The sequence below is a fragment of the Haemorhous mexicanus genome, chromosome Z, assembly GCF_027477595.1.
Source record: "Haemorhous mexicanus isolate bHaeMex1 chromosome Z, bHaeMex1.pri, whole genome shotgun sequence".
NCBI lineage: Eukaryota > Metazoa > Chordata > Aves > Passeriformes > Fringillidae > Haemorhous > Haemorhous mexicanus.
This window is the reverse complement of record NC_082381.1, coordinates 61,104,560-61,121,677: the sequence shown is the minus strand read 5'-3', so window position 1 is coordinate 61,121,677 and position 17,118 is coordinate 61,104,560. Positions and strand designations below refer to the sequence as shown.

The following is a 17,118-nucleotide window of genomic DNA, read 5'->3' as shown; positions in this document are numbered from 1 at the left end:
CATACTAAGCCCAAAGTTATTTAATATCATCACTAGTGACATAGACAGAGGGATTGAGGGCCCTCTCAGCAAGTTTGTAGTTTCCACCAAGCTCAGCAGTGTAGCTGACACACCTAGAGGATGGGATACTATTGAGAGGGACCTGGGTAAGCTTGAAAAATGGGTTCATGGGAAAATCTTATGTGTTTTAACAAGGCAAAGTGCAAGGTGCTGCACCTAGGTTGGGGAAACTCCCAGTCTCAGCACAGGCTGGGGATGAATAGACCAGAACAGCCCTTCTGAGAAGGGCTTGGGGTACTGGTGGATGAGAGGTTGGGCCTGACCCAGCCATGGGCACTCACAGCCCAGAAAGACAAACGTGTCCTGGGCTACATCCAAAGCAGCGTGGGCAGCAGGGCCAGGGAAGGGATTCTGTCCCTCTGCTCTGCTCTGGTGAGACCCCACCTGCAGTGCTGCATCAGCTCTGGGGTCACAGCACAGGAAGGACATGGAACTGTTGGAGAGACTCCAGAGGAGGCCACCAAGATGATCAGAGGCATGGAGCACCTCTCCTGTGCAGAAAGACTGAGAGAGATTCGTCAGCCTGGAAAAGAGGCAGCTTCAGGGAGACCTAATTGCAGCCTTCTAGTACCTGAAGGGAGCCTTCAAAAAAGGAAGGAAGACTTGCTCAAGAACTTGTAGTGAGTAGACAAGGGGCAATGGCTTCAAATTGAAAGAGAGTAGGTTTGGATTACAAATTGGGAAGAAATTCTGAAGTGCAATCATGCTGAGGCACTGGAACAGGCTGTCCAGAAAAGTTGAAGCCCCATCCCTGGAAGGCCAGATTAGTTGGGGTTTTGTGGAACCTCATTTACAAAAGGTGCCCCGCCCAGGGGGATTAGAATGGGATAATCTTTAAGGTCCTTTCTAATCCAAACCATTCTGTGATTTGACAGACAAGAATACTGAGCACCAAACCATTTCACAACAGAATTTAATAAAAGGGTATAATTGTAAATTTCACATACTGGAAAACTAAATTCTTCCTGACAGTAATACTATCTGCCATGTGTCCAGAAGGATTCTAAATTGCAAAAGGCAAGAAGAAATTAATAGCAGAGGAAAATGAATAGGAAAAACCCAAAACTTGTATTTGGGTCCATCATTGAAAGCAAAATATTCAACAATATCCCAAATTTCCAAATTAGAATTTTAATTCATGGATGATATTCACAAAATGAGCTACTGAGGAACCAATGTAGTATCTTTGATGTTATGTTTTTGTTTTTTTAAACATAGCACCTTTTACACTTTCCAGCATTAGCTCTGCACCACAAAACAGTGTAACTTGCTTCCTTTATGCCCAACATTTAAGAAGCCTCTTTTCCTGTCCTTTGTCACAGAGTTCAAGCATTTAATCATTCCTTGCTTTTTAATTGTCTACATGGCAAAACTAAGGTACAATTATAGGAACAGCTGTACAGTTAACAGGCAAGAATGGCACTGAGCTTCAAGACAGTATCTAATCTCTCCATGATTTATAATCAGAGTAGTACCTTCACTGTTACTGATACTTGCACTTTACTAGATTTAAACCTGCCACTACTTCACTCAATATTCCTCTGACATACTTCTTTCCAGATGTATTTCTAATTTACTGCACTACAAAGACCTCAAAACAATGCTTCAATAATTGCTCTCTGGAGAATTCATTAAGAGTTAATATAGATAGCTTTACATAGTAAGTAGTCAGAGTATTCTAAGAAGCCCTGATATAGTTTTCTAGAGAAAGGTTTCCATTATTTCTTAAATATATAAGCAGAAATACGAATCCTAGCTGTCTTGCAATATACTATTGATCAGTACACTTAAGGATTCTAGAGTGTTTTAAAGAAAAAAAACACTACTGGGTTAAGCTCAAATTTTTTTGGAGACAGTAACTCTGGAATATAAGATACTTCTTCCTACTAAAGTATTGCCAGTGCCTCACTCCTCTCCTCAAACTATCTTAGTTTTATTTATTTAAGAAGCCAACTTATTGATCAGTATTTAAAAGTTGAATTTGGTTTTGTTTTTCATCCCATGCACCGCTGTTGAAAAAAAAAAAGAGCAGGTAATTACCTGTTTCTTTGAAATGCTTTAATTAGCTTTGGTTCCCATGGTAACAGTTCATTAAGCAGTCGTAACAACGTACCATGCAATTCCTTTACTGCTTGCTTCCGGTGGAACCATCTTCCCTGAAAACATAAATTCCATTTATTTATCATTGCATTAGACCTAAATCTTGTTAGATTGTACTAGTACTACAATAATTCTGGTACATGGATATGGCATATGAGGAAAACAACTGGAAGAAAAGATTAGAAACTTCCAGAGTTAGATCTACCCTTCCAGAGCTACATCTATCTAGGACACTATTACTTTTATTTTAATACTACAGAGGGATAATGTCCTAGTTGGAAAAGTAATACTTTAGGGATGCTAACTTTTTACAGGTCAAAATTACAACTGAAACATGATTCTACAAATACACCATAGGCTTAAAATTACTTAAATGAGTAACTAACACGGGTAGTAATCCATTCAGTTCAGGGAAATCAACAAAGTATGTACACTTTTCCAAGTTAAAATTTTTACAGAAAATCGCACCATAATCTCATTTAAGAGAAGTGGTATAAATTATAGCATTATTATTTGCAAAAGAAACCCTATTACAATTTTCAAGGATAAGAATCCCAATGTTTTTCTGTTACATTTTATTTAAAGTTCTAGAAAAAAGCTTTTTTTGAAAGAGAAGTTTAGCAAATTCATCTTTTATGAAGCAACAGACTATGCAGCAAAGCCCAATTTTCCAACATATATCATTTAAGCTTTTAATTCAAACATATAATTAAAAGTTTCATTTTCAAAACTGATATATGTAATCTTATATTCATGTTTTCATAAATCTAGAAAGTCTGAATAAGGAGAGAAGACATTAGGAAATTACAACCATGCTGGCCACAGAGCTGCAGAACACATCCCTTAACACTCACACATACCCCTTGTATACATTTCTTCCCAAAACTTTATTCTGCAGCTCATTGCATAAAAGACTGAACAAAGCATATATATGTAACTGTTATAAAAGAGATGTGGTATAGTACTTCTGCCACTCTACCAACTTTGTGCATTTTATGTAAATGAAGACTTTAGCTCTTGACTTTTTAAAGAAGATGTAAAACACTAAAGAGATTATGGCTCTGCAAGAAAAAGAAGCAGGACTTGAGAACTTACTTATTTCATATACATATTTAGCTTTTGATAGTGCACATATCCTTCACAGCTTCCTGTGGTCTAGCACACCAAGAAAGGCGAGACAGGAAAATCTGGATAAAGCTTGTCACAGCTGCCTTTCAGCAGTCTACAAGAATGATCTTCCTAAGGAGTTTGGACAATTTCTCTCTACACATTTCATCAGATCTCTCCAATGTACAGCAAGACCACTTATCTTGAATGCTTGTTTGAAGACCAGGTATCTATTTTTTTATGGACAATCATTTACATGTTACATAATAAAACAAACAGTTACCTTCATTCTTCAATTAAAATTACAAAAGCAAAGATTTTAAGTAGGATCATTATGTCCCATTACCACATAATGACCAGTGTTCAACACACTGGTCATTATGGACAAGCCAGTTAGCTGTATTATAATCTCCTTCACTTATGGCCAGTCTCAGGCATAAAACCTGTCACTAATCACTGCAACAAAAACCAGACCTTGTGTGTACTGTAGTCTACCAGGGCATTAGGTATCACCTCTTAATGTCAGCAATCAACAGAATTAATTGTTAACATACAAAAGAATATGCACAAATTTCTTTTTCTTGTAAGGTAAACAAAACATTTTGCAGATTGTTTTAAAATAATGTATTTATATACTGCAGAGCATTAGTGCATTGTCTCAAAACAAAAATCAAATAGCAAAAATAAACAATGCTACTACTACTGTGAAATAGAAATGCTGTACATGCAGTTGATATAGCAAAGAAAATGTGTGAAAATGTAATATTAAAAAGATATGAAAAATTACTAAAAGTAATTTCAAAAAGTAAATTTCTTCATTTTTCTAAAAGTAAAAACCCCAATAAATTATTAATTTCTGAGCCTAATTTGTCTTTAAATAAGGCTTAGATCATGGCTTAAGTAGGAAAAAAAGAGTATTTATGAGAAAGATAAGTATTAGCTGACCACTGAATAAATTTGAAGCAGCAACTGCTAGGCAGCCAGCACATGTACAATGTTTAGTCAAGAACAGACTTCAAGACTTTACTGACTTCATTAATACTTCACAGAAAAAAAAAAATATTACTTTTCTCTCTGCTTACAAAAACAAACATAAAAGCTAGCCAATTCCGGTCCCTAATTCCACAGGATTAGCAGCTCTGCTTGGAGGCCTGTCTCTAGTGGCATCTCCAAGGGTTCCGTACTGGTCCAGTATTGTTTAACTTGTTCATCAGTGACTTGGATGAAGGGGCAGATGCCTCCTCAGTGAGTTCATCAATGACACAAAGCTGGGAGCAGTGGCTGATACCCCAGAGAGCAACCCTTCAGAATGACCTCAACAGGGTGGAGAAACAGGCAAAGAGGAACCGTACTTCCAAGTAATTTCAACGAAAATTTTATAGTAACATAATTTTTAAAAACATAGATTAATTATTTCCCTTTGTTTCAATTACTTATTTTTATTAGTGAGGTTTTAGAATTGATAATAAACCTGTTAATGGAAGAATGAACAAATTTTAGCCATGACAAGAATCTTTTTTCCTCAGTAGTAGTCAGGACTGAGGAGTGTAGGCCAAAAAAGGCTAGAATTAAAAAAAAAAAATCCTTCTCTTTTAAATTATTGTGGTTTAGTTGATTTTCTGTGCAAACACATAAATGCTAGATATTATTATTCCTTAAATATTAAACAGTAAAAAGAGACATGAAAAATATTTACTTAATCTTAAAATCCATCACAACAAAATTTAGCTTTTTTTTTTCCTATGCAATTTGATTCTCTAACACAGTCCTGTATTTGTCTTTGCCTAGGGGAAAGGCAAATCAATAATTGATAAAGCTATGACTTAAATCCCTATTACATAGCTGCCCACTAATTTCTATAGATAATACACCTGTTTTCACAAGTATCTGTGTTGTAAATTCTCAATAATACCAAATGATACATTTTAAGAGATCAGTTACAAACTGAGGCTTAGGAGGTTTAGGCTGGACCTCCAAATGTATGTTCATCAGAAACATTCAGCATTGTTCCCTGGGAAAGATGCCAATCCCCACCTCGCTACACACTCCTTTCAGGCAGCTGAGGTCTTCTTCTGAGCTTCCTTTTCTTCAGGCTCAACACCCCCAGCCCCCTCAGCTGCTTCTTACAAGATTTATGTTTCAGACACTTCACCAGCTCCATTGCCCTTCTCTGGTCTCACTTCAGCACCAAAATGTCCTTCCTGTAGTGAGGGGCCCAGAACCAAACACAGGATTTGATGGGTGTCATTGGCCTTCTTGGCCACCTGGGCACTGCTGGCTCATGTTCAGCTGCTGTCACCAGCACCCCCAGGTCCTTTTCCTGTGGGCAGCTTTGCAGCCACTCTGCCCCAGCCTGTGGCACTGCCTGGGGTTGCTGTGACCCAAGGGCAGGACCCAGCACTGGGCCTTGTTGAACCTCACACCACTGGCCTTGGCCCGTGATCCAGCCTGTCCAGATCCCTCTGCAGAACTTTCCTGCTCTCCAGAAGACCAACACTCCCACACAGCTTGGTATTGTCTGTGAGCTGACTTAGGGTGCCCTTGATCCCCTTATCCAGATCACTGAGAATGATATTAAACCAAATTTAGTTACCATCTTGTTCCTATTAGTGAAAAACAAGACACTATTTTTTTCTGGAAACACAATATAAGGTATTTACACAGGAAAATAACAGAGGAAAAAGAGGACTAGACAGAGAAGTATAAAATGTGACTTAAGGCTATGTCAAGTTACAAGAAAATTTCAAAAATGCAAACACAATAAAAATACATTTTACAAATGGGCTAAATGTTTCCATTTAAATGCAGAGAGACATTCAACACATTCAACTGAAAACTTACCTTTTAAAATAAGGTTTCTGACATCCAGAGCAGCCAGGAAATGCTGACTCCACTCTCTGTGATCGATGCACCAACATATACTATTCTGGTATACTTATCATGGAACCCCAAAGCAGACTGGAGCCAGGATATTGATACATGGGGTAAGGACTGAACTTTTTATATGAGTTTTTGTTTTGCTTTTAAATAAACACACACACACAACACCACAATATTAAGCAGTTTTATAAGATTCTCTGTAATCTTTACGTTATATCCCAGGGACATAAAGTAAAGAAAATTAGTAATCTTATAAAACCATGCAATATTGTTGAAAAGGGGTGGTGGTGGAGGGAGAAAACTTACCCTTAAAAGGCCTGCTCCATTCTGCTGCGGGGTTCTGTGGTATGTGTGACATCACCACTCTACTGTTTTCTAGTGATGTCACACAGAGAGGGAGTTGGCGATCTCCAGCTGCTTTGGACAACAGATACCTAAAGAAAAGAGATCAGTAACTTTTTCAAATCATGTATGGATTAATGTTGAATGTTCTTGATAACTAACTTATGGGCCAAATACTACAATTTCAGACACTTCTAATTTTGACTGAATAAGAATGTATTACAAGCTCATGTATTCATACCATGCAAACTCATCTATTATTGAAAGTGTTTTAATTTTGAAAATGCTTAGAGCTATCTTCTACAGTAGAAGTTCCTGAGAGTCAGTATCTTGCATTTTACTTTCAGCAACTTCATTCTGAATATTATATATATATATCAACAGCTAACAAACCTCAGACATTCTCTGAACACTGGGATTAAGCAGAGTCAGGAAGAATGACTTGTAGTAAATTATAAAACAAATTCACTTATGACTTCTCTTAATCAATTTTATCTTTGAGAAACCAGTGAGAAGTCCTGACTCCAGCATGCACTTCCATGACCTATATTTCTGATCACAGCAAGTTATATCCTAAAATGATCTCATACTCTCTTCTTTCTACCATAGGCAAATAAAGTAAAACAAACAAAAAACAACCACGTCAAAACAAAGTACAATAAATTTCTTGCTACCAAGACTGTCTTTGTCTTCTGATTTAGTTCATTACTATGAAATGGTTTTCATTCAGATGTTTTAGCCATGCTCTAATTTTCTTTCGGCACAATTACAACACAATCCTCACAGGGTTGATCAATATGCCACTTTTTTTTAGGGAAAAAAAAATATAAAATACATAAACCACAAATACACAAGAGAAAGTTTATTATCAGCATGAGCTTACTGTTGAACCCAGAACAGTGAAATTATCCAGCACTGATTGTCATGTTTTACTCCTCCATTAGAACTTCAAAGTTATCAACTAACTTACATCTTTGTATGTAGTATCTTAAACTGTTTATAAAACATCTATGTTTTTTTAAGTTGTACTTAACTCCCTCTCATATATCTGAGTATTTTTCACTTCTTAACTCTGGATATACAAGTGTTTCTGTATTGTTCAGATAAGTGTCTTAAAAGCAGCTGTTTTGCAAGTACTGTGTGCTGACAGGAAGATCTTGAATTATTTCTTCAAAACAATATACTGACTGACCAATATCCAAAGCATTCTGAAATGTTCTGAATACACAGTAGTATTTCTGTGACAGAAATGTATGAGTACACATTCATCTCTGATGCAGAACCCATATTTTCACATTTGGAACTGTAGAAAGGTATGTGGCAAAAGTGGTTTAAAGAAAGCTTCTCCAATAAAATACATTTATTTAGGTTTAGTCAGTCACACATTGAAAGGAATGAAAGATCAAGAGAAAATAGTTGTGAAAAAAGTAGACAATAAAGACAGAAAACTGGAGAAGCTAAGAAAAATTGAAGACTGTGAAAAAAAAAATACAATGCTAGTGAGATAAGCCCAAGTTAAAAATATCAGAGAAGACAATCAAGTATTGTGGAGAAGATTTCAAAAACTGAAGCCTAAAATTGGCCTTACTCATTTATATTTTACAACTAAATATTACAAATGCTCCACATCTTCAATCTGTCTTCAGAAGTACAAGAAACTGCATGGATGTAAATGTGTAAATCTGTCTCAAAATTCATTATTTTGGGCTCATATAAGTGTTTTCAAGAGATGCAGGCAAGACATAGAGAAGCAATAACAGTATTTGGAAGTGATTAGAGTACAAGTCAAGTGTTCAGGATAAGGATGTAAAAAGAGAACATGTAAGATACGCAACAGATGAAGATATATACTATCAGAGAAACTAAGCTTCTATTAAAAGAAAATGTTTCATCTGCAAGACTTCAAGTAGATCTATTAATACTCTCGAACCCAAGTATTTATTGGTTTCTCTTTTATTGTAGCTCACTTTACCTGCAGTTTAAACCTGCAAATGGGTGTGCATACACAGATTTCTCAGATTATAGTATTTACTGTCTGTGTGTACATCTATGTAAATACAGTAATGCTGATGAAAACAAGTATAACTGAAAACCCTTTACATGCTAAAGTCCCAAGCATGGCAGATATTTCACTGGGGAGGGAGGAAGTGGTCAGGACAAGAGGAGGCAGGAATGGGGAGAGGAAGTCAGCCTCTGAATAAAAACTGAATAAGATTAACCCAACAATAAAAATGTTTCCCTAGGCTGCAAATGAGAAGACACAGCAGGTTTTTCCACTTCTTTTGTTGCAAAGTTGAGGTCTGAATGACTAAAATATTAGTAAGATCCCTAAACTATTTTTGATGGTTACATGAGTTTCTGATGAAGGGAAGTTCTTCTGAAGTCCCTTTAGATTCTTGTCTAAAAACCGTTTCCCTGCCAAACGTTTTCAAACACATAACAATATTTCCTATTTCTTCCCTGAATGGAGAGAGAATATTTTATAAATGTTTAAAATGAACTTTTGCATTATTTTTTCCATGTATTAACATATTTTTAAAAGTAAAATGTAGCAAATCAATGAAAAACCTCAGAAAGCAGTCTCTGAGTTTAGATACTTACACCTCATGAACAAATTTAACAGCAGCTTATTTGGAATCTCATAAAAAACAGACAAGGGAAGTATGTTCCAGCCTGGATCAATATATTCCTTTTAATAGCCCCACAAATTAATTTGTCTGAAGTTCTAACTATTTCTGACCTAAACCAGTAGGTTGTTCACTTTAAATTTTCAGGTGTACTCTGAAATATATATTTTTGCAGGTAACTTAATGCTGCAGAAAACCACAGTTTCTTTTCAGGCCTTTTGACTCACCTGCTAAAACAAATATCAATTTCCAAAGACAGACAAAGGCATTCAACCCCCTGGGACCATCTCATTATAAGCTTCAGGAACAATAGCAGAACACAAAACCTTTAAAAGGGAGGATTTCACTTTTTTAGTATTAAGTCAAGAACATCAGGGTGTTACAGACCTCTGCAAACAATAAAGCCTTTTCTCCAAACCACAATTAGTTGTTACCTTCGCTGGTGTCCTTTGGCTAAGTAATTCTCCTTCCCTTAAGTTTTATTAACTTTTCTCCCTCCTAGGGATGATGCAGTCTCCTTCTCAGGAAGGTACTGCCCATTATTCTTTGTAACATTCTCACCTTAACTGTGGGAATCCTTGTCCCCTACACAGCTATGCATTTATCCATCAGACTTAGAGGGCATGAATCAAATCCAATAGTGCTGCCAAAATAAAGTCTTGCACTTCAGTAAACAAGAAATCTTTCCACGTTCATTCCAAAATGTCCATTCATTTTACTACAAATATAGCTAGCATTTGCAAAAAAGCCTTAAGTTCACTATTACATGCAAGCACTTGCAGTCCTTCACCTTCTTACTACACAATGTCAAGTAGGGTTTGAAAAAACAATAATAATTTAAAAAATGCTGCTATGATATGCAATAGTTAAGTACATAAAACTGATCAACCAAGCAGCTTAATTAACAGTTTCACACACACAAAAAAACCCCTTCATATCACATGAGAGGCAGATTATTTTTGAAAGGCACTAAGAAGATTAGCATTCACACTGCAAGTCCCACTGATTTGACCAGACAGAGAAGACCTAGGGAAAAGTGGGATCCAAAATTCCAGAGACTGATAGTTGTTATCCTGTGTAGTGATCCAACAGAATGCATTACTTTACTGCCTCTTCTCTTACAAGAAATTTTCTATATTAGATCGAAGTCCTTATGTGATCCTAAATACACTAGCAAAATGCTTCCCTATCATGTGTGTTTGTCAAAATTATTTTTTCAGCAATACCACTTCAAGTGTGGAATTAAGCTACTTTGCATATCTTGGTCAATTTGCTAGTTACAGAAAATTTCTAGGAGCTCACATTCAACAAATAACCATGAATATTATATAATACGTGAATATGATACATTATATGATACATAATACAGACTAAATTTTCAAAAAACAAACAAGAGCTAAAAATTCAATAAAATATCAATAGAATTTTTAGCCAGTATGTTCTTCTACTCCTACTTTACTGACTGCTTGTAATTTTACCCACCTTATCTTTACCCACCTTTTGTTGCAAGTATTAGCAACAAAAGAGACTTAATTTTCATTGCTGTAAATTCTGGGCTTTTTCTATCGATTCAACCTTTACTCCAGGTTTTAAAATTAAAGGATGCAGTTTCACATCTCCTAAGCAATATACAAGAGATAGAAGACATTCTAGCTTAGATATTCCTTAGGGTATCAGCCTTTCACTGGGCACAGATCATTAAACTTTAAGTCCTTTAAGTCCCCTTTGTGCACTTTTCACATTCTAATTTCCTTATATTTATATTTCCTTGACTTATTTCCTAATGTTTCCTAATGTCAGGTGCAATAGCAAATCTGACTGATTTCTCCTCTTCCTCTGAATATGAAATATGTGATATGGAGAGGAATTATTCAGTAACTAAAGGAATAGACTTTTTAGAGCAGCCTGATAATATCACATACAACTTCAAAATCAGTCCCATTTTCTTTTGCCCGCAGATGGACATTTCTGTTCTTACAAAGACCACTTAACCTGTAGCAGAATACAAGCACAGGTTATTTGTGCAAATCCATGATAAACTGCATTAGAAAACTGGTCTGGCTTACAAACAATTCACTGGCACAAAGAAGTAGTTAGGTTGATCATAACCTAACTCTCACCATGCAACAGAACAAAAAAATTTGCTAGCCTCTCACATGGGATGGCACAGAAAACAGAAGCCTCCAGAGACACAGGGAGTCGGAACTATTTATTTGGCAGCAGTTTTGGCTTATGTCAGTTGAAAGCATATGTGAAATTGCAGCATCACTTCAGAACTGGGTCTAGAGCTCAAGTACAGAGGTGAACCCTTCAAAATTAAAGAACTTAAGTAAAATTTAATTTTCCACTCTAAACAGACACAGCAAACTAGCACAAAGCAAATCTCATCATGGGTATAACAAACTCACCAGGACTCAAGAAAAAGCGCAAGGCTTTCTGAAAGGAAAAATACTCCCCATAGCTAATTCAAAAGACAATACAGTTGTACAAAAGTAGAGAACAAAACTGTTTTAATCAACTAAACAGTGAAAATACTTTCCAACAGGTTGATTATTTCATTGCTGTAAAAGAAACTTGTAGAAATGCCCAAACTTAAAATTATCCATTACTTTCTATTACATAACCCTATTCTAATTTTATTTTAACTTGCCAAACAAAAATCTGTCATGTCATTTGTTGTCTCAAGTTGATGTTGTGAAAAGTATCAGATACAACCAGTCCAACTACCTACAAAAAATGAGGGAAAACAGTGTAAGTTTATTCATACTCAAAAGGCCCTGTAGCTCAGCTCTTTCATTATAGTCTCCATTACTTCCAAGTTCTGGAGAAGGAATTCCTTTTATGTACTCTAGAATGGTCTTCAAGGTAACAAAAGGGAGGTTACAACTAAGAAAAGTTTATACTTGAAAGTCTTATTTAAAGTTAAATAATCTGTACTTCTAAAATATGTTAGCATTTAACATAACAATAAAGCTTGCCTTGAAGGTTTTTCTCAGCAGCATGTGCTAGCAACTTTTACAACTGAAATTACCAAGGAGGTTAGTTGTGAAGAAGAAAGATTCCTATGGTTTCACCCAGGTAATTATTGCAAACAAAAATCAATATTAAATTACCATGAAGCACTAAGAACATCACCATCTTTCACTTCAAACAAGAAACAAGTCAACAAACAGCATGTAAGTGCCATCATTAAAATAGATTTTCACATTAGGCCAAATTTCCATTATCAAATTAGAAAATTGTTTTACTAAACAGAATATGCACTTCAAAAAAAGCAGGAAAAACTCAATTCTGGATGCTTCTGATATTGCCATTGTCATTTTGTCAGAGCTGAAGAATGAAAGTCTGCATTTTCTCCACTTTTTCAGACATCAAATATAATGATACATGGTGTTAAGACTTCAAAAATGAAATCCTAAAGACTTTCCTTACAAAGCAAAACTTCATTTTAATAAGTTCAAAGTTATGACTATTCACCTAATTTAAAACTTTTCTATTTGAATGATTAAGAGGTAAATATAGTTCCCTGACAAATATTTTTTTCAAAACCAGTATCTCACTTTACTGTTTCCTCATAACCTCTTCTCCAGCAATTAATCCTAACCCTTTTTCTCTACATAAAATTTCTAACAACACAAGTGTTTAGAGACACAGAATCATTATTTGATAGGTCTATAAAGATACAACAAAAGACTGTCCTTACCTCACAACTACTGAATGCTGAATGAATTGTATCTTAATTCCCCTGTATTTAACTGTTTGGGTTTTTTAAGATGGTGCAATTAGAACTAAACATAGTATTCCTGCTGAAGTCATACAACTTACTTAGATAATGACATTATCAGATTTCAGTTTAAAGTGCAATTATGACATATTTAGCATTTGTCTACCCTTGAAGAAGTCATGTTCCTACAGTTTTACTAGCAGACTGAAAGTCTCACCTACACTAAGATCATTGATATGCTGTATCATATCAATTAACTCTATATGCTATTTTAGCATATATATGCTCTAATTTTGGGCTTTTTATGCTATTGCTGACATAGCCCTTCTGATAACCTCTTGGCATTCTCATGATAAAACCAGTTTAAAATTTAGCAACTACAAAATAATTTCAAGATTAGGCTGGTATTATTCCTGGGACTACATTAACAATTATGCTAATTGCACTGATACTTGTCTTTTAGAATCCTAACTTATTTGTCTCTCTTCTACCACAGCTCTCTCCCCTACTGAAATAACTTCAGAATATATTGATTCTTCATGAGACTATAAACTTTCACTATATTTAAAAGCAGCCTGATTTCTAACATAGGAAAATCAACACTTCTAACTACTATATTTTCAAAGAATGCCACCATAGAAGTGCCTACCAAAGGTTCAATAAACAGAACTACAATGAAAAAAGTAGTAAGTGTTCTGTAGAGGGCTGTTTCAATAAGTACTATTCATGTATCTAAACCCATCTACCATTTTAATAAGAATCACTGCCTTCTACAAAAGGCATGCTGGATTCTCTTATCTGTTATTCCTTTGAGGTTTTCAGTTGCACAGACTCAGTTATCCAGAGTATATTGGTAAAATTTGTATCTCAATCTGATATCAAAAGCCAGATAAGATGCCTTCTGGTACAAATTCCTTCAATAAATATTAAACAAAGCAAATCTTAATAACACATGCAAAGAAGAGGAATCAAGAATTCTAGCTCACTAGAAATTCCGATCAACATTGCCTAGGCACATATGAGAATTCTATCCTGTAATTATTTGTTGGTAAGAACTTATCCTCAGGGCAAAACAGTCACATGTTTAATGGAGATGAACTACTCATTTTAAGGTCTTACCACTATCTGTATTTTGTTTTGGCATGGACAAGTACTAACACAGGTAATGAATTCACTTATCATAAAAACATTGATAACAGAGCATTACAGACAGGAAAGATTAAGATTACAGTCCTCAGGTATCAACCTTAGGACGTTTCATGCAGTTACTGAAGAGCATAAAAAATTCAGTTGACAGGCCTCAGCAAGTAACTGACACTGTTTCATATCAATACCAGAGAAAGCTTTTAATGTCACATACCGATTTCTTTTTAATGTCCTCCAGATCTTTGAGTTCATTCTCAATCTTTGTGATTAATTCCCTGAGTTCATCGAGATTAGTGCAAATAAGCTAAAAAACAAATGAACACAAACGCTTGGTGATGTGGGACTTAGAAAAGTACAGTGAAATTAATAAAATTTAAAAGCACATTATTACTTAGTGCCACCATTTGATTTGTATTTTCTTATAGTATTTTTAAACATAAAAAAAACCCAAACAAAAATCAGGACTTATTGAGAAAAGGAAAATCTAAGTAGAAAATACTGTTATTCTTCTGACATAAACTATATCTCTACCTGTAAGCTTCCATTTCAAAGTCTAGGTATTTTCTTAAAACTTCTGTGAATGACAACTACCAAATTTCTCTCATGTACAGTGATGACTTAGAACAGCTTTAAGTACCAAATAATATGCCCTGGCAAAATAAGTATACAAGCTTGTAGTTTATACTATCTGTGTTTATACCATATTACTTGGTACAACTTTTCCTGACCATATCCTTATGTGCTTACACAGAGTATTCCATCCCTGGATATGTTCAAGAGACATCTGGATCTGGTGTTGTAGTTTAGTGGTTTTGGGGTGACAGGGGTAGTGCGGAGTGGGTGGTCAGACGGGATGATCTTGAAGGTCTATTCAAACCTTGATGATTCTAAGGAAACCTAGTCATCTACCAAATCTATCTACTTAATGTATGTTTTGAAAAAGTATTATATTCTTCTAATTCTTGTCTTTAGAAATCAGCTTTTTATATTTTTTCCTTTCAGAAAATTGATGTTATTTTCTTGAAAAAATTGTCAAACAAAGCTGATCTGTGTATTTTGTCTTACCATCATCTAGGACAAGTTAAGACTTAAAAAACTGGAAATTGTTAAGATGTTAGGTTGTTTTGGATTATATTATGATAAGACTTGCTTCTTCTGAACACCCTTAGGTGGACATGTTTTCCTTTCTACTGAAAACATGTACCAATAATTTAAGAAAATGAAATTAAAAAACCCCATACAAAACACACCCTCACGAAAATGTTTTTAACAAATAACTGCTAAATATTTTTCCCAAATCAGTAGTTTATAACAACATATTTTTCTTCAAATTCAGGTGCAGTTTTAGATTTTCAGCAAATTCATGTTAGAAGAAGCACTTTTGCTAAAGTGCTAAAACACTAAATTATTACTTTTAGCAAAGTAAATTTCAGAAACCTCAAGTGCACATGTGCCATTATTTTCATAACATTTGTGTACATTTGAAGCATTGAGGAAATTGAGTGACTCAAATCAAAGTTTGCCATTCTCACATTTATCAAGTTTGGAATAACAAATTAATAAGGAAATTGACAGTGTCTTGCCACAGACTGTGTATGCAAAATTTTCTTGTGAAAGTTATCTCTCTTAACCCAGAAAACAGAATGATTATGGGTAATTCTATGGGTAATTAGGTTCAAAACGCATGTCCTGCACTTAAATGAGTCTCAAATACCTAAAATATAAACTGAAGCCAAATACTGGCTGTGTCTGGCCTTTGAAGAAATCCATGACACTAAATTATTAAGCAAAAAAGTACATCACAAAGTCCTTGACAAAAGTCAATGAAGGCATGGATAAAGGTTTTCCCTACACAACTATAATCCATTTTTTGACTATACACCTGACAATTCAGTTACTAAAGTCTATTGTTGCTTTTTATTTTCTCCTACGAGACCAATCCAAACTACATCAATGAGAAAAACAAAGCTAATAAATAAAGTTTAATTGCCTTGGGGCTTGAGTAATCAAATATCTAATTGACAATTTTCATCAGAAAAGAAGTACATTTGAGGGTATTAACTGTGTGTCAATTACCTCCTGATAAAATAAAGAAGGTAACAGCAGCTGAGCTTGGAGGATTTACGGTCAAAATTAGCTTTGTGTTTTAAATACTCCAATACTGAACTGAAAAGCATTATAAAAAGGGTTCAAGAAAAAACTTCGATTTTTTTTCATTCACAGTGTGATTTGAGATGAGGAAATAAAGATGGACACTGACTGGGAAAAAGCTGATTCTGAAACTTCTCTCATATGGTTAGCATTTCCTATCTTACAGAATGAAGCTAGTGTTTTGAAGGAAGGATGAAAAGAACAGTGATGAAAATAACAAAGTGTAGTGTACTTTATACATTTTGATATGGACTCTAGATGCTATTTCTCCCAATGAGATTCTTATTTATATTTCAGTGTTCTTTGCTAATGGCTGGTAATTGGTGGAACTTAATGATTAAATTTTCTGCAAACAACATTGCCTTCTAACATGTTTTAATGGATAAGTTAACATGAAGGAAAAAAAAAGATATTAATGTTTCAATCTAATAATTTTGTCACATTTTGATAGCTCACTGGTAGTTTAACATATGGCTCTTGAAGAACATGCCTTCTAATCACCTATCATGAAGAAAATAATCTGAAGTGAAAAAATGTTTCCCTTTTGTATTATCAGAGAGAATTAAAGGTTAGCTCCTATTCTCTAGAACATTACATGGTGCCTTGAAGATTCAGCCTCTAAATGTTTACATTAATGTAATCTCATTAGTTGTGTACAACTTAACTGCAACAAAAAACCCCATCACATCCGGCACAGTACTTACTACATAGGGACTTATTTTTCGTAGGCAATAAGCATCCTGTTTTTCAATTGTATACCAATTATATTCCAATTGAAGTGGAAGTTTCAGATATTCTGTAAAATTTCAAATTCAGTGTTCAACTTTCATGTTATGTTGCAACATCAGATGTCAGGAATCTCTCAAAGACCTTCACTGACTCCGAGGATTTCAAGGAAGAAAGACAAAAAAAATCTGCCCTGAACTTTCGAAGGGAAGACAAGGGGCCCGTTAGTATCACAGCACCCAGTGTATTCCCCAG

At 35.0% G+C, this 17,118-nt stretch overlaps 1 protein-coding gene across 4 annotated transcripts in view; it reads right to left on the bottom strand.

Moving 5' to 3' along the window:
• Positions 1–17,118, bottom strand: part of BRD10 (bromodomain containing 10) — a 51,242-nt gene that overhangs the window by 13,371 nt on the left and 20,753 nt on the right. For 2 of the 4 annotated variants that reach the window (XM_059836748.1, XM_059836752.1), the window contains 2 exons: positions 14,201–14,290; positions 2,101–2,216 (listed from right to left, as the gene is read on the bottom strand). In XM_059836748.1, the coding sequence (XP_059692731.1) occupies positions 2,101–2,216; positions 14,201–14,290 (206 nt within the window). The remainder of the gene's footprint in view (positions 1–2,100; positions 2,217–14,200; positions 14,291–17,118) is intronic. The other 2 variants (XM_059836750.1, XM_059836749.1) reach the window with 2 other exon arrangements.